General features: G+C 53.9%; 1 protein-coding gene across 5 annotated transcripts in view; it reads right to left on the reverse strand.

Annotated features, from left to right (window-relative positions):
• Positions 1–1,239: 1,239 nt before the first annotated feature.
• SLX9 (SLX9 ribosome biogenesis factor) overlaps positions 1,240–20,896 on the reverse strand; it is a 40,840-nt gene continuing 21,183 nt past the window's right edge. For 2 of the 5 annotated variants that reach the window (XM_053564242.1, XM_053564247.1), the window contains exons 3-6: positions 16,038–16,106; positions 9,740–9,887; positions 4,266–4,334; positions 1,240–1,549 (exon numbers count right to left, since the gene is read on the reverse strand). In XM_053564242.1, coding sequence (XP_053420217.1) covers positions 1,426–1,549; positions 4,266–4,334; positions 9,740–9,887; positions 16,038–16,106 — 410 coding nt within the window. In that variant the 3' untranslated portion in view covers positions 1,240–1,425. Of the gene's footprint in view, positions 1,550–1,650; positions 1,966–4,265; positions 4,335–9,739; positions 9,888–16,037; positions 16,107–20,896 lie in introns of those variants that run through there. The other 3 variants (XM_053564244.1, XM_053564246.1, XM_053564245.1) reach the window with 3 other exon arrangements.

Here is a 20,896-nt window from a genome sequence, read left to right on the forward strand (position 1 = left end):
GCCCCAGGAGACCTTTATCTGCTCTGTTTACTCTTTAAATCAGATAAAGGAATGCAGGGCTCCAGGGTTTAAAAAGCCTGAAAACCACAGAACTATAGAACTTCTATCTTTATGCGACATTCTGCAACAGTTAGGAAATGCACACACAAAACCAGGAAAAGGTCCTGCAATCACCCGCAGAACACGACTGTTTTGGGGCTCTGTCAATGCCCGTGATTTGTTTCTGGGCAAAATGGGTCAATCCCTCTGCACAGCAGCCAACACGGAGCAGCGATCAGCCGTGCCCAAGCTGACCAAATGGCACCAAGCTCCTTGGATGGGCTCTTCTGAGGCTGGACGCACCACTGGTCCATGCAGCAGCCCCTCGCTGGGCTTCACGGCACTTTGCCCTTGGCCCTCTGAAGAATGCTGGCGTAACATCCCCACATCTGAGGCTCTCACGCTACTTTCTTGGGACTGTTTGGATCATTTCCGTGGACAGCACACCTGCTGCCTCCACCTTGGCTAATCTAAGTTTCTGCTTAGCTATTTCCTCTGCCAAGGCCCCTGCAGCCCTGCACCACATACCATGCAGCTCTGTGGTCACCATGGCTGGGCCATCCTCCCAGGTAGGGAGGCCCCAGAGGCCCCCACAGGCCTAGGGATGCCTAGGGAAAGAGCTGGGGGACCCTGACTGGGCCTCAGGCATGGAGATACACTAACCCTCACATCCTACACCCTGAAAGTGAAGGTTCGCCAATCACTACTCCTGTAGTCTGACAACCAGCCACAAGCCCCAGTACTTCCAACAACCCACATGAAGCTGTCTGCTTCTGGGTCAGTGAGGCTCCAGCAGCCTGTGGGAGGACCCCTGCTCTACAGGAGGGTGAGACTTGGGCTACCAACAGGCCAGGAGGCCTGGTGAAGGAGGGGTGGACCACAGGGGCAGGAATGAATGAGCTCCACCTGCGCCTGGGGGGTAGGGGAGTCAGAAGGGACAGCCGTGGCAGGATGACAGCCCCACTGGGCCGCTGCAGAAACTCACACTGAAAGCAATGACAGTGGATGGCAAAGGGGCCCATCACAGCAGGCCTGGCCTGCCTCCTTGTCAGGAGCTTGCAGTGACATATTCCTTTACCAAACTACGCTGGGATGCTGTGCTGCTTCAGCGACAGAGGCGAGGCCTGCCTGGTCCAGGTGTCACACATATGCAGCCCTGCAGACCCTGGGGACGGTACATCCCAGTCTGAGCAACAGGGGCACAGATGACGCTCATGGAGCACTTTATTGATCCTCACCCACTCCTTGCCCAGCCAACATGCCAAAAAGACCTGAGGGTGTCTGCTCCAGCCAAGGCCTCAGTCCTTGAGAGGCCAGCTGTTCTCTGGGCACCTCTGCCTATGAGTGCGTCTTGAGCAGTCACGGCACACCCATCAGCCTGTTTGTTCAGAGTTCACTGCCGCCTTCCAGCTGCATCTGGTGGGCCAGCTGCTTCCCAATGGACAGCAAGGGGCTGGCTCTATAGGCTGGACTGGCCAGCAGCTCCCGAAACCGGGTCCTTTCTTCCTCACTGAAAAAATGGAGACCAGAGGTCAGCAGATGGGGATGCGGGGGCCCCCAGGTCCCTGAGTGGGGGAGCCAGGGACACACATTCAGCACCCGCATGGCCCAGCCACCCCACACCTACGTACCCCACTTCAGGACAGCTAGAACAACAGAGTGGACAACAGAGGCCTGGTGTCACCATGGGACTGAGCGCCAGGGCCTCAGGAACTTCCAGCAGGAGGGGAGTGCCTGCTGCCTCGTCTCTTGGCACAGGCAGACTCTGGTGCCCCTGCGCCCACCCATGGGGTTTACCATCAGGGTCCTGCCTGCCCAGGGGATAGACAGGGGCTGCTGCTCAGGTAGGAGGCTGAGGAAGAGACAGCAGCTCACATGCCCGCAGATGCCAGCCTTGTGTAAGAGACGCCTCCCCGCACCGTGTGACTGAAACAGACACATTGGAAGAGGAGGATGGTGACCAAGGTGTGTGGGCAGAGGCAGCAGACAGTCCAGCTCTGCCCATCCCAGCTGGCCCCTGCTCTAAACCTGGTAGGGTCAGGCACCACCTGGAGGCTGGGAGGCCAGTGCCTGCCCTGCCACCCCTACAGGCCAGCGTGGCCACGTGCACCCCAGCAAGCTGCCCTGTGGATGGCAAAGGTGACCCGAGTGTAAGTTCTGGGACAGGCCTTATGCCAGCCCCTCCAGGAGCCTGAGCCACCTCTGCCTATGTGCCTCACATACACAATCCAGAGCCAGTCCAACCGCCTGGGCCCTGGTATTCTCGGCTGTGAATTGGGACACACACACACACACACACACTCTCTCTCTCTCTCAAGGGCTGTCTAAGCTGGGCACTCACGCTCAAGAACCATGTGGGGTCTGCGCCCCTGGGGCAGCTGCTCGGTAGGAAGAACACAGCGGGGCCAGAATTGTATAGCCAGCTGTGCCCTGTGCTCAGGTACAAGGCTGCCAGGCTCTGCTGGTCACTGAGTGACACCTCCTGCCACTGACACCCTGGCTCTGGCACGAGAACTAGGGCTTCTCCACAAGGTCACCAGTGAGATGGTCAGCTGCAGCCTGGATGCGCCCATCTGTGAGCCTACGGCTCCTGCAGGGTGGGCCAACCAGGGAGAGAAGGGTGCCCACGAGTGATGCTATGCAGAGTCTGCGCACACACAGGATATGGGTGGTGGTGGTGCACTCTGGCCCCAGGTGGCCGTGTGGCCCCGTACTAGGCCAGGCCCCTAGTGTCACCCTGGACCACCAGAAACAGAGGCTTATAGGCGGAGGCCTATCACCTGTGAGGAAAGCCCCTCCCTTGGTCTAGTGACACCGAGCAGTGGTTGGTCAGTGGTTGGTCTGCTTGCTCTCAGGGAGTGGACGCAGCCCATGGACCGCCAGCCACCAGGAGCTCTAAGGCACACGCCCAACATGTGGCCCCTTGAGCATGACCAGGTGGCAGGGGGACACTCCTTTCCCCTAGGGGCTCGGAACCAAAGGGGCCAGTCACTGGGACACCTGTGCACCCTCCACTATGTGGGAGAGGCGACAGGGCGTGAGAGCATAAGAGAGCATAAGCTCCTGGTCCCAAGCACAGCATGGACAGCTACTTCCCTTTCTCCAAAACTAGTCAGGACCAAGAAACCAAACTCAGTCTCTGAGCTGCATCCATACAGCGAAAGCAGGGACAAGGATGATGCTTCCAGCCCCACCCAGAAGCAGCCGTCACTCGGCCTGGGCTGCTGGACAGCTGAGGGCCCCGGGAACCGGTCTGTGCACCCAGCAAAGGGAGGGGCAGGGTCAAGATGGGGCAGGGTCAAGATGAGCCAGGATGGGGCCCTCGCCATCTGCCAGGCCATCTTCCAACCCATGGCTCAGTAAGGGCCAGTAGCAGCAACAAAGAACAGGCACAAAATCCATCAGCAGATCCAGCCCCGCAGAGGCCAGGACAGGAGGGTTACCGGAGCCACTGTGCCTGTGAACAGCTCAGCACCCTAGCCTGGGCAACACAGTGAGACCTCATCTCGAAAAATAAAAAGTGTAACTCTAAAAAGATAATAAAAATTCAGGGCTAAAAAGTACCTAGAGTGAAAGTACGAAGACAGACCACAGAGGTCTGACAAATACCTCATCAGTGCCACTGACGAGAAGCAAAAGAATGGTACAGAGCAAACAGCAGACTCCCAAAAACAAGCCATTACTGAAAACCTCTAATTTATAAGTTAAAAGGGCACAACTGGCCTCAGAAACAACTGACAGAGAAGGTTCTATCCTAAAAATTACCTTAGCAAAGTCACTTCAAAAACAAACAAAAAAGTCATTTCAGCAGCGAACTACCTATAGCATGCTGAGTTCGGGCCCCTCAGATTCCCCAAACCAAGCACAGTGGAGACTGGAGCAAGTCTACAGAGGCCAAGACTGTGTGGTCTCTGAACTCTGCATCGAAGAGGACAATTAGATACTAATGTGCGCAAACAGCAGGGGCTAACGGGGCTGAGGTGCAGCCAGCGGAGAGGCTGCAAGCCCAGGGCAATGGCCTGTCTGTCCACATCATCCTGGCTCAGGAGGCTGATGGCCATTTCAGTTTTGGTGCAGGTGAGGGCGTTGCAACTCCCCTCAGAAGCTCCCTGAGGGACAGCTGGCCCCTGGGCCTGACTGCAGGATACCGTGGACTTCTAAGTGGGCCATACAAGGGTCCAAGATCAGAAACAGGGAAGCAGCTGGTGTGGGGGGCTGGTACTCACAGGAGTTGGCGTCTCTGGGCTGCACTCATCCGGCTGAGCTCAGCGGGCCTGGGCTTGCTTCCTGTCCTGCTGTGGACATAGAGAAGCCACGTCATCTCAACTCCTGGCCTCCCTGGAAAACCTTCCCCAGGGCGGACTTGGCTCCCTAGTTCCCAGAGCACCCCTGGGGCCTGAGGTGACTGGATCATCACAACACCACAAGTTCACACTGTGGGTTGAACTCCACAGACCCAAGCTGAAAAAGTCATGGGATCCAGGGACCTGCCTTACGTCCTCTGGGGTCCCACGCGATGCAATGAATGACAGATGTTTCAGGACACAAATCAGAGGAAAAAGCAGGCCATACAGACACTCCTGCCTGGTCACACAAACTACCCCCTTCCCCACCGCCAACATGTACCACCTGTCCCCTCACGTCTCTTTAAACACAGGAAATGAGAGATGTGTAGGGCATGCACTGTTCCAGAGCGGGCTGCTGCCTTGCCCCTCCACATCTGACTGCAGGGCAGGCACAGGCCCCTCAGGTCCTGCCCACACCTGTGGAGGACACCAGCCACATGTGGAAGTGCCCTCGTCAGGGTGGGCTGCTGCCTGCCACCTGCTGGGACCTCTCCGTGACAGGTTCCTTGGTGCTGCTGTCCACTCACGTCTTCCCACCATGACCTTCCAAACCACCAAACTGGGCCCATGGAGGGAAGGTGGGTCAGAGCATGCTGGGCAGCGTGGCACAGGCAGCACCTGTCTCTGACTCAGTCCCACAGCCCCCATCTTGTTGGATCATCTCTCTTTAGGTGACCTGTGATCTCTGGGGGCCTGTGTGGCCCCCCACAGTCAGTGTGGCCAAGACAACCCACCAACCTGGCTAAATGTTCAGAAGGGATGAGTAACTCAGGGCCTTGGCAATAAGAGAAGAGCCCCACAGGGCCACACCAGCTTCCTCCTGAGGTGCTGCTCACGTGTGTGTGGGGGGGGCAGGGGGACGTGAGGCAGGATGCAGAGGAGGGAAGGGCAGAGGCCTGCTCAGTCCTCAGGCCACACTAAATTTAGCGTCCAGACCAGAAGACCTGATCTTTTATTCATGATTCTTGTAAAAGAGAAATGAGAGATATTTTATGTCTACTCAAAATAGTGCCCAAGCTCCCACGTTCTTTTCACCCTCGCTCCTGGGCTGATTTGGAAGAGGACCACCAGTCCTGGCTCCCGTCCTGCTCTCGGTCTCCCAGCCCCCACCCCCATCACAGCTGTCTGCCATCCTGGTGATACCCCAGGCACCTCTTCTGGACCAGCCTCAGCCTGGACGCCACAGGCTGTGTTCCTGTTCCTTTTGCCAACTGGTCTCAGTGTCCACCCTTGAGCAGCCCAGTATCCCCACCCTGTGGAAGGTTCCACAAGGGACCTCCAGTAGGCCCCAGTCCTGCCTGAGCCTCCAATGGGCCTGGGCAGCCTCCCACCTGGGAAACCTCAGACTTCAGGTCAGCCCATCTCCAAAGAGGTGACCAGCAGGAGGGCCAGACTGATGCCTCCCAGGCCCCAGGCGAGTCCCCAGGGTGCTCACAGGGCAGGAGACAGTGGGCTGGCAGCAGTCCCCGCCTGAGCCTACCAGCACATACAGGGCTCCACGGGTTGCTCCCACGGGAGTGTCCCTTCTCCACAGGTTTCTCAAGAGCTAAAGAAGCTGCAGATAGTGTTTGGCTGTGGTTACTGAACAAGTGGACCCAGAGGGTCGGTACCCTCCATGACGTATCTCCCAAGGGTCCAGCAGTGGGAAACCACAGAAGAGGCTTTCCTGAATCCAGGCCTCGCCTGCCTTGGGCACGGCCATCACCAGTCCCTATGGCATTCCCTCCGAGCAGCAGCAGTGAAGTCACCCGCCCCCCTCCCCGCCCCCCGCCTCAGAAAGCCCCCGAGGGCCTGCTCTGGGCACCCCTGACGATGGCTCAACCAGCCCAAACCAGACACCACCTGCTCCAGGTGGAAAAAAGCATAAGGCAGTGAACAGCAGGCCTGGGCCCCAGGGGTTGGGGGGCTGCCCACCATCCAGCCCTTGCCATCCCTGATGCTCCAAGGGACCCTGAACTCATAACCCTGGGGACTTGACCCCAGCTGGTGGCCAGGTGCCGTCAGACATGCTCTGGGCTGAAGAACAGAAGCAGCCCTAAGCAGTCCTGCCTGAAGACCCACAGCCCAACCAGCTGATCCAATGACCTGAAACCATCACATGCAAGTGCTGGAGAAGCCCTGAATCCGATGAGGCCTCAGTTTCCCTGAGTGTAAAATGTCACTAGACACTGCATGGTCCTGACAACAAAGGGGAAGATAACAGATGCACCAGTAACACCCACTACAGACTTCAGGGAAGTGTCCACCTCATATCCTGCATACTCAGGAGCCACTGGGCATGGGAAACCCAAAGGTGGAGATGTCCAGAAAGAATCCCACAAGCCTCACAGCTCCTCCACAGGGGCACCATGACCTCCGACACCACACTCTGCTCTCCATCTGGGAAGGTGGCAGCAGGAGGGAGGCTAGCCCAGCCTAGGTGAAGCTGCAGCCCACAGGAGGTGGCCTCATGACGGCACACAGGTCAGTGCCCACACGTATAGCTCTCTGCTGTCAGCTCAGGGACTCTGGAGGTTACAGCCCCCCAGGATACTCGGCCCAGGTCTCATACCCTCTCCAGGACTCCCTGGAGAAGAGGCTGATTCTAGGACTGGACAGGAAAAGTCCCCAGATGAGCAGCGAACACCTGCTAGTGCCAGGCAGTAGGAAAGCGCTAAAATACCCAACTGCCATCGATGGGGCATGTCAGAGGGACCCAGGAGCCAACTGAAAGGGCTCCTAGTGACCAACACTGGAACAATTCCAACAACAAGATAAAGTATAATAGTATTGGATTACAGCCCAGAGTGTAAAATAAACATCCACAAGTCCACATGGACATGAACAAGTGACTGAAAAATAATGGAGAAGAGACAGAGCTCCTTCTACAGAATCCCAAATAACGTGTGTAGACACCGAGTCTTCCAGGGAGTGGAGCATAGGCCCCAGCCCTGAGTGTGGGCCGAGCGAGCACAGAGGACGGTGTGGAAAGGGGAGAGAGTCTCCTCTGATGCCAGCCCTGACCCAGGACAGCATCGCAGAGACTGCTGTGTTTACGTGTGTGCCCTGAGACCAGGCCACGAATGGCCAATAACTGTTTAGACTTAACAGAAATGATAGGGAGTTCCTATATACCTCATACCAAATTCCCTTATTAATAACATCTTAGTTAATGTGGTAAATTTTTCTCAGTTAAGGAACCAATATTGATACATAATAATTCACTTAAAATCATAATTAACTGAATCCCATGCTTTAGGTCTAACTCCCCCTAAAGTCCTGTCCCAGGACTCCAGTAGCATTTAATTGTTGTGTCTCCTTGGGCCCCGCCTGGCCATGACTTTTTGGACATCCCTAGTCTTTGATGACCTGGGCAGTTTTGAAGAGGACTGTCAGGCATTTTGTGGGGTGCCCCTCAGTGGGGACCTATCTGATGCTTTCAAAAATAAAGTCTGAGGGCAGGCACAATGGCTCACACCCACAGTCTCTGTACTTTGGGAGGCCAAGGAGGATCACTTGAGACTAGGAGTTGGAGACTAACCTGGACAACATCACAAGACCCCGTCTCCACAAAAAATTTACAAAAATTAGCCAGGTGTGGTGGCTGCTCAGGAGGCTGAGGCAGCAGAATCACTATAGCACCAGAGTTGGAAGCTGCAGCAAGGTAAGATCATACCACTGCACTCCAGCCTGGGCAACAGAGCAGGACACTGTCAAAAAAATTAAACATAAAACTAAATTAAAATTAAATAAAGTTTATTCAGAGGCTCCCCCGGTGCGCGCTGCCTGAGACACACCTGAGGACAGACAGGGCCCAACAGGAGGCTCTGGGGCTGACAGCAGGTGGGAGCCTTCTCCCACGGAGACCTGGGCGCAGCCTGGCACAGGCAGCTCAGGCCAGCGGCCCAGTCAGCTGCGGCACATTCCTCTCAAGCCTGGCGGACTGGGGTGTTTATGCAGCTCTCTCCTTTTTGGAAGCTGCAAGCACATTTTTCAGATGAGAAAACTAAAAACATGGAGGACCCTTGACCAGGGTCACATTTTTGTTTAAGAACCAGGAACGAAATCTGCCTCATCGGCTGTGTCCAGTCATCAAGTCCCAACTCTGCTGGCTGCCCCTCGTCTGGACCTAGCATTCTAGATGCTTCTCTCTCAGGCAGCAGCCTGGGACTGCTGGGTTCTGCAGCATGTCACCCACCCCCCCAGTCCTGACACTGCACACAGCCTCTGCCTCCTCCCCAGATGGAAGTTCAATATGAGAAAGAAAATAGAGATGACACAAATAAAGGTGACACTGTAAGGCCTAGCAACTGGGACAGAATAGAAAGTCCCTGGCTCTCCCACCTGTCCCCTAAAGCAGAGGCAGAGGCCCAAACTCCACACCCTGGTGTCTAATACGCCTCTGGCACCCACGCCTGGTCACCCCAGCCAGCCTGCCTCTGGCATGCACACCTCCAGGCACAAGGAGCCTGAACACACACCTCTGAGAGATAGCCGACAGGCAGCAGCTTATTACGGACACGTACCCCCCTCAGAAAGAGACAAAGATGGCAGCTACCATCCTCCTAGCTGAGCCACTCCAGAGCCCACAGGCCATGGAGAGTGGCAGGGCCAGGACAGCATCGTTAGGACACAGAACCTGCAACTGGCAAAAATGGCCGGCTCTGTGACAGCAGGTCTGGGAGGACATCTGGGAGGTGGGCTAACGCACAGGGGGATGTGGGGGTCACACTGTCAGGCCAGCAGATATGCCACTCACACATTCGGGGTACAGAACCCCACCCCCGCTCTCAGTAAGGGACAGAAGAGAGGCCCCACTTCTTCCCTGCAAATGCTGGAAGAGCACAGCCAGACCCCTGGCCGGGCCAAATCTGCATCCTGCCCTTGGAGGATAGCCACACTCATGCAGGCCTGGACCTGCCCCAGGAGCCCTGGGTACAGGGGATGGCTTGTCTCACAGGCGCCTCCCTTGTAGGAGAGGCAGTGACCACAACAAGGGAGCACCTTTGAAAGGGGACCAGGGGAGTGTGGTGTTGGGCAGTGGGTCTGGAAGGTCGCCTGAGAATGGAAGGCTGGGGGAGGAGGAAGGAGAGTTTAGTGATGATATGGGAGGACAGCAGCTGCAAAGGCCTCAACTGGGCACAGAGCTACAGGGACACTGCAGGGCAGACGCTACACTGGGGACATGTGGGGGAGGGGGCAGTGGGGTGTCAGCAGTTGTCAGGCCTCTCCTGAAATGTCCCCAAACAGAGCCAGGCCTGCCTGAGAGCTCACCCCAAGGATGGTGCCTAGAACATCTCAGGCCTCCCTGGGGTGGGCAGCCGGCAGCCCATCACCCATTCCATCCCCCAGGTGTCCAGCACTTGGACACTCACCCCTTGACCAGGCGCCGATTGCCAGCCTCCAGCCCCAGCAGCTCAGGCAGGGCGTCCCTCAGGGGCTGCAGGTCCCCCACCACGGCTGTCGCCCTCCGCCTCTGCATCTCTCTGCGCTGCCGCTCGGCCAGCTTTATGGCTTCGATTTCTGTGGGAGGAGGAGGAGCAGCAGGTCAGAGAGGAGCAGAAGAGGAATTGCAAGCACAGGAGCAGAACCCAGCAGAGGCCAGGACTATGCAAGCCATGAAGGTGACCCTGCCACCACCCCCTGTTCCTGCTGTCACCTACATTCTACCCCTGGAGCCCTTGGGGTAAGCTGGCTCCAAGTTATTTTTTCCTTAATCACAGAGACCAGCTTTTTAATTACAGGCCCAATTATAAGACAGAAGCTGCAAGCACTGAGGATTTCTTCTTTCTGCAAAGGGATGCTGGCAAGAGTGGCCTGAGCGTGGGGTGGGGGTAGAAAAACAGGCAAAGGGACAGGGAGCGGAAGTGACCCGTGACATGGATAGAGCCAGTCACTGGCTGGAGAGGCAGATGCTCCTCTGTAGCCTGTGTAGTCAAGACAAGCACTGAGCACCTCCTCCAAACTGCAGGAGGGAGGACATGGGTTCCAGGCCAGGAAGAAGAAGAGGCCGGTCCTACAATACCAGTGCCAGAGCAAGAACGCCAAATCCAGGGCACGCAGGCCTGGCAGGGTGGAGCCAGGCAGGGCTGGGCAGGGCTGGGCCCTTGCCTCCCAGGGAAGACTGCCCCACAGGTGTCCTAAGGTGGGCAACGTCCCCTGTTCCCCAGCAGGCCAGGTGACCACAGAGGAAGGTCTCAGAGGCCTACCCTAAGCAATCCATAGTTGGGGACCACTTGGCCCTGAGTCCCTCACCCCAAACTGCTGACAGGGGCCTGGGACAGGCCCTTAGTGCAGCTGTGTACCAGCTCTCAAGAGCCTTGGGGATGATTAGGATTTACAAGGTGCTTCGCCAAAGCCTTTCCCACACTGCCCGGAGTAAGGCAAACAATTTACTCAGCACCTCGTCACAAAGGTCACCGCAGGTGTCAGAGGATTCGACAGGATTCACAAACACTCACAGCACAAACTGAAACCACAAACAGGAGCCAAGTTCCTCAACAGAAAACCTACTAGGAACCTACAGGGAATCCCACCTTCCACGGCAACACGAGATACAATGATGAAGTCGTGGGGGGGTGGGTGGCAGGGCGGGATGCTCATTACCTCAGCGCTGGCGCCTAGGCCCCTGGAGAACACACCCCAGCTACTGCACAGCTGCAAGGACAGGACAGCCCCATTCTTCCCAATTAATTCATAAAAATCTAATGCTGCTTCAACCAAAATTTCAAAAGGATTTTTCACCAAACCTGTAAAGCTAATTTAATTAAAAAAACAAAACTAAATGCATAAAAACAGTAAAAACATTTTTTTCTTTTGTAGAGACAGAGTCTCACTGTACCGCCCTCAGGTAGAGTGCCGTGGCATCACATGGCTCACAGCGACCTCTAACTCCTGGGCTTACACGATTCTCTTGCCTCAGCCTCTCGAGCAGCTGGAACTACAGGCGCGGGCCACATCGCCCGGCTATTTTTCTGTTGCAGTTTGGCCAGGGCTAGGTCCGAACCCGCCACCCTCGGTATATGGAGCCGGCGCCCTCACTGAGCCACAGGCGCCGCCCAGTAAAAACATTTTTTAAAAAGAAACAGCAACAATGCCCAGGTGCGGTGACTCATACCTATAATCCCAGCACTGTGGAAGGCCGAGAAAGGTGGACTGCCTGAGCTCAGGAGTTTGAAACCAGACTGAGCAAGAGCAAGATCCCATCTCTAAAAATAGCTGGGAGTCGTGACAAGTGCCTGTAGTTCTAGTTACTAGGAAGGCTGGGGCAAGAGGATCACTTGAGCCCAAGAGACTGACGTTGCTGTGAGCTGTGATGACATCATGGCACTCCAAGCCTGGGTGACAAAGCAGGAAAAAAAAAAAAAAGAAAAAGCAACAAGAAAGGAGGACCACTGATACTACACAAAAGCAAATCATAAAACAACAGAAATGCAGACAGCAAAAGTGCAGGCAGATGCTCAGGGACACAGTGGACGTGACAAGCTGCACCTAAGGAGATGGCCGTCCTCTCGGGGGAAACGCTGGCTTCCTCTCTCACAATACTCCTAAAAACCAATTATGTGGAAATTAAATACTACAAATAAGTAAAGAGGACTCAAAGGCCAAAATACGCAATACAGGAGGAGCCTCCCAATTCCACTAGAAAACCAGGGAAAGAAATCTACCACCACAAGATGCAAATTTGAAAACGCAAATCTACAACCACAAGATGCAAGTTTGATAATGTAAATGTTAAGAGTCTGGGGAGCTGCCAGGCAGGTGTGAACTGGCCAGCTGTCTGAGATGACTGGGAACAGGGATGTCAAGGGCACATGTCTGCTTTCAGCCAGCTGCTCCCTCCCATCCCCCAAGGCAGGAGGACCCACAGCCCTGAGCCCAGCACAGGGAAGTGCTGGACAAGGCAGAGTAGGGCAGCTGGCGAGAGCAAGAGGCCTCAGGAGCAGAGACCCTGCAGGGGAGGGACAGCCTAAGATGGCTTGTTACCTTGTCCCCCTCCGTAAAGGCAATAGGAAGGCAGACACACAGGTACTGACACGAGAAAGGTTCAACACATTTTGAGGGAAAAAATTCACAAACACACAAAAAGTAGGAAGATCCTAAGGTCCACAAGATCACAGGATAAATACAAGACTAGTATTTTTTTTTTTTTTTTGCTTCCATGTCCCTTTTTATTGCCCTCTCATTAGTTTTTTGTAAAGTATAATTTGCAAGCAGGGAAATGTACAGATTTTAAGAGCATAGTCTGCCATTTTGACAAGACTATTACTTAATTTTTTAAAAAATCAGTTGTACTTCTACATGCTAGCAGAGAACTAGAAAAAAACCCAATTACAATGGCATAAGAAACTATAAAATACTTCGCAATAAGCTTATTTTAAAACCACACAACACTGATGACCAAAATTAAATAGAGAGATATACCATGTTCATGGACTTGAATATTGTGAATTACCTTAAACTAATCCATAGATTCAAAGCAACCTCAACCATAACCCCACTAAGTTTTTGTTGTTGTTCTTAAAAAAACTGACAGGTTAACAATAAAATTCAGGTGGAAATGTCAAAGATCTAGAATATCCAAAACCATCTTAAGACAGAAGAACCAAGATAAAGAATGTGTACTGTCCAACTTCTAGGCTTACTTTATAGCTATGATAATAAGACAGCAGGAGCTTACTAAGGCATAATCTGATCAGTGGCACAGAAGTGAGCCCAGATACAGACCCACACTTAGGAGGCCATCTGGATTTTAAAAGACATCAAACAGTCCAATGAGACAAGAAAAGTCTCTATAACAAACGGTGCTCGAACAACTAAGTTAGACATCCACGTTTGGAATAAAAAAGACCTTTAACTGCTAGTTCACATCACAGACTAACATTAACTTGAGATGGATCAGAAACCTAAATATAAAAACTAAAAGTACATACAAAGTGTTTAAAAGAAAGCATTGGAAAATATCTTCATGACTAGGGATTTAGCAAAGCTTTCTTACACAATAACCACATAAGAAGAAAACACATAAATTAGACTTCTCAGAATCAAACTTCTGTTCACCAAAAATAAATTCTTAAGAAAATGAATAGGCAAGTCACAGTCTGGGAGAAAATATTTGTAAAACACAAATCTGACCAAGAACCAGTTCTAGGATATATAAAGAATTCTTAGAGGGCACTAGTAAAAACACAAACAGCCTCATAGAGAATTAATTTCACTGATGTTGCAGCTCCACTGGGTATTAAGACAGGAACATGCTCTTGCTGCGGCAATGGAGATCACCAGCACCATAAGCCATCACGTCACTGTCACCAGACGGCTGAGACTGAAGAGACACACACCACCACATGCTGCAGAGTGACGCACCAGTGGAATTCTCACACACTGTTGGTGGGAGTGTAAATGTACAACCACTTTAGAAAAACGTCTGGCAGTTGCTCATAAAACTAAACATACACCTACCCTATGACCCAGCGTTCCATTCCTGAGTATTTACCCATGAGAAATGAAAATATGTCTACAAAAAGACTTGTAAAGAATGTTCATAGCAGTCTTATTCATAGTAGCTAAAAATGGGAAAACACCCAGGTGTCCATCACTAGGAAAACAAGCAAGAGTATGTTCATACAATGAAATGCTTCTCAGCAATAAAAAGGCACGGACTGCTACATGCAGTCTGGATGGTTTTAAAAAAAAATTATTCGCAAAAGAAGCCAGACCAAAAACAGAATGCATCCCAGATGATTCCACTTGTATGAAGTCTAGAGCAAAAAAACCTTAGCCACAGACGAGGACAAGGCTACCAGGGAGATGCCTGTGAGCCAAGCCATCCTCTGTACCCAGGGCTCGTGGGGCAGGAGCTGCATCATGTGGGACCAGGCCTGCGTGAGTGTGGCTATCCTCCAAGGGCTCCGAGTGCAGGATGCAGAGTTATGTGCAGGAAAGCATACTGGAGCCAGCAACTCCCTCTGGAAAGCGTGAGAAAACACAGCTTGTGCACAGAGGCGCAGACAGGAACTGATGGGTGAGCAGCTACGTGGTGAAGATGAGAGACTCTACATGGTAGACACAGGGTGTTCAACGGTTCTTCTCGCTTTCCCAAATAAAATATTTCATAATAAAATATTTAGATGTGGACGCAGCTACAGCTATACTCAGAGATGAACTTTCAGTCTTTCGTTCCTAACAAAACACATGAAGTACATAAGCTAAGTAACTCCAACAAACCTGAAGAAAGTTCAATAGGAAATTTAATAAAGCAGAAGCTAGTAATGTAGAAAATGAAACAGAATCCATGAATTAATTCCTAGAATGAAAGAGACAAAACTCTAGTGTAGAAAATAAAACAGAATTAATTAATCCATGAATTAATTAATCCATGAATTAAATCCATTAATTAATGAAAGAGACAAAACTCCTTAACTCATATCATCAGAAATGAACAGGTCAAGGCCCAACAGCTCAGTGATTAGGGTGCTGGCCATGTATACCGAGGCTGGTGGGTTTGAATCCAGCCTGGGCCTGCCAAACAACAATGACAACTACAACAGAAAATAGCCGGGCATTTAAAAATAGTGGCGGGTGCCTATAGTCCCAGCTACTTGGGAGGCTGAGGCAAGAGAATCACTTAAGCCCAAGAGTTTAAGGTTTCTGTGAGCTGTGACCCCACGGCACTCTACTGAGGGCATCATAGTAAGACTCTGTCTCAAAAAAAAAAAAAAAAAGGCCTTGGCCAACAAAGGTTGCGATCTGATCAAATTCAATTATTTTATGGGGAAAAACAAATGGCCAAAATTGACTCAAGTAGTTTAAAAAAAAAAAAAAAAGACCAGCACCATGAATGAAAACTCATGGGTCATCAAAGAATTTTAAGTACTAACCTCTGAAAAACACACAACTTTTTAAAAACCTTCAAGGAAAAAATAATGCAAATCATACCTTAACAAATGAACACATAAAAAAGAAAATATTCCATGTTAATTTTACAAAGTCAGCAAAATCATACCAAAAAAAACTAACAGTAAGAAAAAAATTTCAAAACCATCTTGACAAGAAAATCTTTAGGAAAATATCAGCAAATAGGGTGCCAGCCCCATATACCAGAGGTGGCAGGTTCAAACCCAGCCCCGGCCAAAAACTGCAAAAAAAAATCAGCAAATACTCTGTGTGATTGAAAAATGACTGCACGTTCCAAAACCAAAGGTGAGAGAAAAGCAGGAAGTGCTGGGAAAGAGTGACTCCCAGAGGGCGATCTGGACAGAAGGTCCATGGCCCATGAGGGGACCGAGACCCCAGGCCCCCAGCACACCAAGACCACCAAGCAGACACCAGCTGTCACAGGAGGACGAGACCTGAAGGACACCCTAACACGAGAGGGGTTCACAGGACTGACTGGCACAAGCAGGAACTACGTGTGTAAGACTCTCTCGCCATGGGAACAGACGCCAGGTCATGTTTACAAACAAGGAGGCTCTGCAGGGCCCGCACGGTGGGGTGGTCAGCCGCCCAGCACACACGAACCCAGTCCCTGCTGCGGAGTCCCCGTGGCCGCCTGTTGTGCCTCAGTTGCGCTCGGGCCCTGAGGCAGCCTTCCAGGGATCCCCACGGCACCTGCTCCCAGCCCAACAGGGCCTGTCCCTGGGAAAGAAGACCCGACACCGAGCATGGACTTACTCTGCAGCCACCGCTCCCGCCTCAGCCTCAGTTTCTCCTTCTTGGGCAGAATAGCCTTGGCCTCCGCACCTGAGGACAGAGAACATGCAGGTGAGCACAAGGTGTCCAAGTGGCATTTCTGTTTAAAATACCAGGAAAAAGGCCTAGAGTCCCCAACCACATAGGCCATGCTGGGCAGTGCTGCCCAAACTGGACCACTGTAGCTGCAGCAGCTGGTCCGTGGCAGAGGTGGCGGGGTGGGGGGAGGGGTGCTGGGGGCACTGGCAGTATGTGCTATAATACATCGGGAGGGCATGACACATCCCTCCTAGTGATGGTCTGGCTGCTAATGGTCATCCCTCCTAGTGATGAGCAGGAGGCAGATTGGGCTCCTTTTCAGGCTGCCCTGAAAAGCACAGGCAAATACTTCCCACCCCAGTCCGGATGACCTCCAGGACAGTGTAACCATGCCAGTAATGCCTCATGCCTGATGAAGGGGATCACGAAATGAGTAGAGGCCAGCAGACAGGTGGCTCTCCCAAGAGATGTCCCTGAGGACCTGGTATTCTGCAAGTACAGGCGGGAAGTCAGGCCAGCCAACATGACCCTCTGCAATGCTTGAGGACGAGTGTACAGGGACCCTACACGGCATCAAAGACCTCAGGACCTTGAGGAAAGCACTCAGCCCAAGCCGTTCTCAGCAAAGGGCAGGAAGTAGGGACAATGGGGGACAGGGAGCTATGCCCTGAGTGGCTGGGCCACTGCGGACACTTTCACCACCACAGATCCTGGCCCTGTCCTGTGCCCGACAGCCCCACCCAGCCTCTGGGGACACAGGAGCACACAGCCTCCATTCCCAGGGATACCAACCAGTGCCCAGGTCCCCACCTCCGCCATGGCCCCAGGCCTCCCTGGGACCACTGGTGCCCCTGTCCTGCCCTGTCTGGGTGCAATTTTGTAGGAATCATCTGTGAGGCAGGAGAAGCCCCATAAGTCACAGACACACAACATAAGGGACCACCCCACAGGGCTCCAAGGGACGGGGGTGCAGGACACACCCCTTCTCGACAACAAACGAACCAGCAGGGCAAGGGAGCAGGCAGATTGGGACAGGCAGGGTCTGAGGGGCCCTCCAGAGCCAGATCAGATGTCGCCACCCTCTAGGGTCTGGGGTTCACAAGTACCTGCCTCTGCTAAGGTCACCTGAGACCCAGGCACCCCGGGACAGGTGAGTACCTTGGGCCAGCCCTGTTCAGTGTAAGATTACTGGGAAATATTCCAAAAGGACAAAAGCACACAGAGTGCACATGCCATCTACCCCACCCTCCAGAGACTGCACATGACCCCCCGACCAGAATACATACACCCCTTCACAGTACACACAGCCTTCCCAGAGTTCACATGTCCCCTCACAGAGTGCACATGACCTCTCCCCTACTGAATACACACAACCCCCTCACAGTGCACATGGCCCCCCACTCCCACACAGAGTGCACATGGTCCCTAAGATACAGGACAGGTGGCACCCCAGCCAGCTCAGGGGTGCTGAGGGGCGGACTTGCTGCCTCCACCTTGGTGGTGTTGGTGCGGTGGCAGCGGGCAGAGGAACCAGTGGGCTAGAGGGTAGGCAGGGGGGCCCCTGCAGGAGGCTCCAGTAGCCAGAGGGGCCAGACAACTGCTGAGGAGACACCAGCAGTTGCACTTGCTGCTGAACAGGGAGCCCCCAGTTCCTAGGCCTGATCAATTTCATGAAAGTTTCCTAGGCCTGGGAATGAAAGGGATTGTAGCCATTCATTTGCTTGGAGTCCCAGTCTAGCTAAATGTTACAGAGGACCCTTCTGTGACCATATATACCCCTGGAAAAAGAGCCGGGAGACAGAGAGGGAGAGAGAGCTTTCCCCCCACCCCCATTTGGTTTGTGTCTCTCTGCCAAGAGCTCTGGTGTTGCTGTATTCTTTTCTATAAATAAATCCTGTCTTACCACTGATCTATGGGACATGGATTCATTCTTCAAATTACCAATGACCTACTGAAGATGAAATTCCTGTATCACCTACACAGAATGGACACGGCCCCCCAACTCCCACACAGACTGCACATGGCCTCCAACAGAGTGCACACGGTCCCTACACACAGTGCACAAGCCTCCCCCACCCAGTACACACAGTCCCCCACTCCCACATACAGTGTACACAGTCCCTACACACAGTGCACACGACCCCCCCCCAGTACGCACGGTCCCCCACTCCCACACAGAGTGCACACAACCCTGGACTCCTACACAGAGTGTACATAGTCCCCCCACAGAGTGCACACGGGCCCCCATTTCCACACAGATTGCACATGGCCTCCACAGACTGCACACAGTTCCCTTACAGACGACACAGGGCCCCCCCACAGAGTGCACACAACCCCCACTCCCACAGAGTGCACATGGTCCCCCCACAGAATGCACATGGTCCCTACATAGAGTGCACATGGTCCCGACACTGAGTGCACACGGCCCCACTACAGGGCCTCACCTGCATGGATGGTGTTCCTGGGCTGTGTGGGGCTGCCCAGGCTGGGCTGCCCCGTGAGGATCATTAAAGGAGAGATTTCATATAAATCAGATGAAGAGGGTCCAAGGGAGACCCTGGGGAGGGAAGGACAGAGGGATGCCACCTGCTGGCAGCCACGGCTGAACCGCTCGTGCTCGTGGGCTTACAGCATGGTCTGACACTCGCCAGGTGGATAAGGAAACCTCCTAAGCTTGGCCAGAACCCTATCTGAGGCCTGGTGGCCTCACACGGGGCAACGGGTGGACACTAGAGGGGACCCACAGGTATGCGGGACGCCTAGCTCCCTACAGAGGTGGGAGGGGCTCTTGGGATTGACGTCCTCTGGTGAGATCCTAAGGCCTGGCCCACCCACCGTGCAGGGCATGACCCAGCAGGAACCCCCAGCTGCCAGGTCCTCCTGGGGCAACTGGGGCACCTGGGGTGTCCACTGTGGCAGGAGAGGCCATACGACCTCACCCCAAGGGCCCCAAGACCTGCTGAGACGCTTGCTCCCATGTTCCTGTCACACCTTGCTTCGAGATCTGTGGTTTATCCATTTTGTTTTCCTCCTGAGCCCAATCTGAATTTGTTCTGTCCCCCTTTTGTTTGCTTCTGAACTCAAATGCTCTGCCTCACAACCCCTCCTGCATCCCCTGGGCACTCTGACTGTTCCTCCTTCCCCAGTGAGGGATGCTCAGGCCCCTCTAGTCTCAGCTTCACGGTCTGGACGTGGGCTCCCACCTGGGTGGGTTCCAGCCATTCCTCCCCTGCCAATGGCCACCTAGTGTTCAGCATCCCACAGCCACCTCAGAAGGAGAAGGTGCGCCCTGTGCACAGGATTCTGCCTGCCTGCCCACAGCTGCATCGTCTGTTCAGAACAGGCCAGCATGTGGCTATGAACATGTGCAGCCCTGTCCCAGCCCCCTGGGGAAGGACAGGATGTATGGCCTACTGCCCAGAGCCCACAGAAACTCGGCTGCGAGCAGGCAGGGGGTTTGGAAGGAAGCACGCGTCCTCTGCACCCCCTGACAATGTCCCTCCCTGCCAACATGCCAAAAACGTGCCTCCTGTGGAGATGGCTCTGCTGCCCTTCCCACCAAGCTTGCTGTTCTGAGCAGAGGTCACAGGATCCTGCCCTCTCAGCTCCTCCAGCTTCCCAGAACAGGGCACTGGCCATATCCACACAGGCAGCTCCCAGCCCACTCCGCGCCTCGCGTGGGTGAGAGAAGCTGCCATTCTGCAGTCGGGAGGAGGGAGCAGGAGGACAGCGTCTTTCCTGAGCTCCAGGTGAGCTAAGCAGCTCCTACTGGGCTGTCCCCAGTGCTGTCCCTGTTTGGGCTTGTACTCAGGCTGAGGCATGAGTCCACTCGTCCTTGCACTAGCCACCCAAGGCCCAGGAGAGCAAGTTCTCCCTGGACTGGACAGCTCAGAAGGGACAGTGCCTCAGAGACTGCGGCCAGAGCACTGGTAGATTCTCTCGGGGCAACTCAGGCAGACACAGGCTGGCTCAACACATCCAGACCCGTGGGATGTGGGAACTTGGCTTCCCCTGCAAAATGGAGAACAACTCCTTATGACCTCTGGTCAGGGCTGCAAACCCTGCTCCAGGCCTGGGCCCCTGTGGACACAGAGGCAAGAGGATGAGGGGCCCCCGAGACAGTCAACCAAGCAAGGGCCAGCAATGCCACATGCTGACAGAGCCCCTCCCCAGTGGAGCTGTCAATGGCAGAACCCCCAGAGCCTCCAGGGAGCCACAGCGGAGCGTCCCTTCCTCCAACCCTGGACACGGGACATGCTGGAGCTCAGTCTCCACCTGTCTGGAATGTCTCAGTGGCCTATGCCTTCTCCCCCATCTCCAGGACACCTACCCAGGAGTGCAGGCCACTGGCCCTCCCTCCCCTGGCTCCTGTCCTACTCGCTGGTGACTCTGCCTGGCCCAGTTCTGAGCTGCCCTCACCCCCGTGGTGTGTCTGCACAACTCCTGATAGGGGCTGTGTCCTCCCCAAACCTAAGTGCTGAGGCCAGGGCTCCAGAATGTGGCTGCAAAGACAGGGTCTTCACAGAGGTGATTAAGGTAAAGCAAGGTCACCAGGGTGGGCCCTGATCCAGTCTGACTGGTGACCTTGTAAGAGAAGACAAGGACACAGACACGTGAGGGATGACCTGTGAGGACACAGGGAGGAGATGTCATCTACACACCCAGGGGAGAGGCCTCAGAGGGCCTGGACCTGCCGTACCTGACCTCAGGCTAGGCCCAGGAGAGAAGCTTCCTGCTATTCAGGCCAGCAGGTCTGTGATCCTAGGACCACATGGAGCACTGTACCCCACCCTTAGGCAGGC

Source organism: Nycticebus coucang, chromosome 16, assembly GCF_027406575.1.
Source record: "Nycticebus coucang isolate mNycCou1 chromosome 16, mNycCou1.pri, whole genome shotgun sequence".
In the NCBI taxonomy this organism is placed as follows: domain Eukaryota; kingdom Metazoa; phylum Chordata; class Mammalia; order Primates; family Lorisidae; genus Nycticebus; species Nycticebus coucang.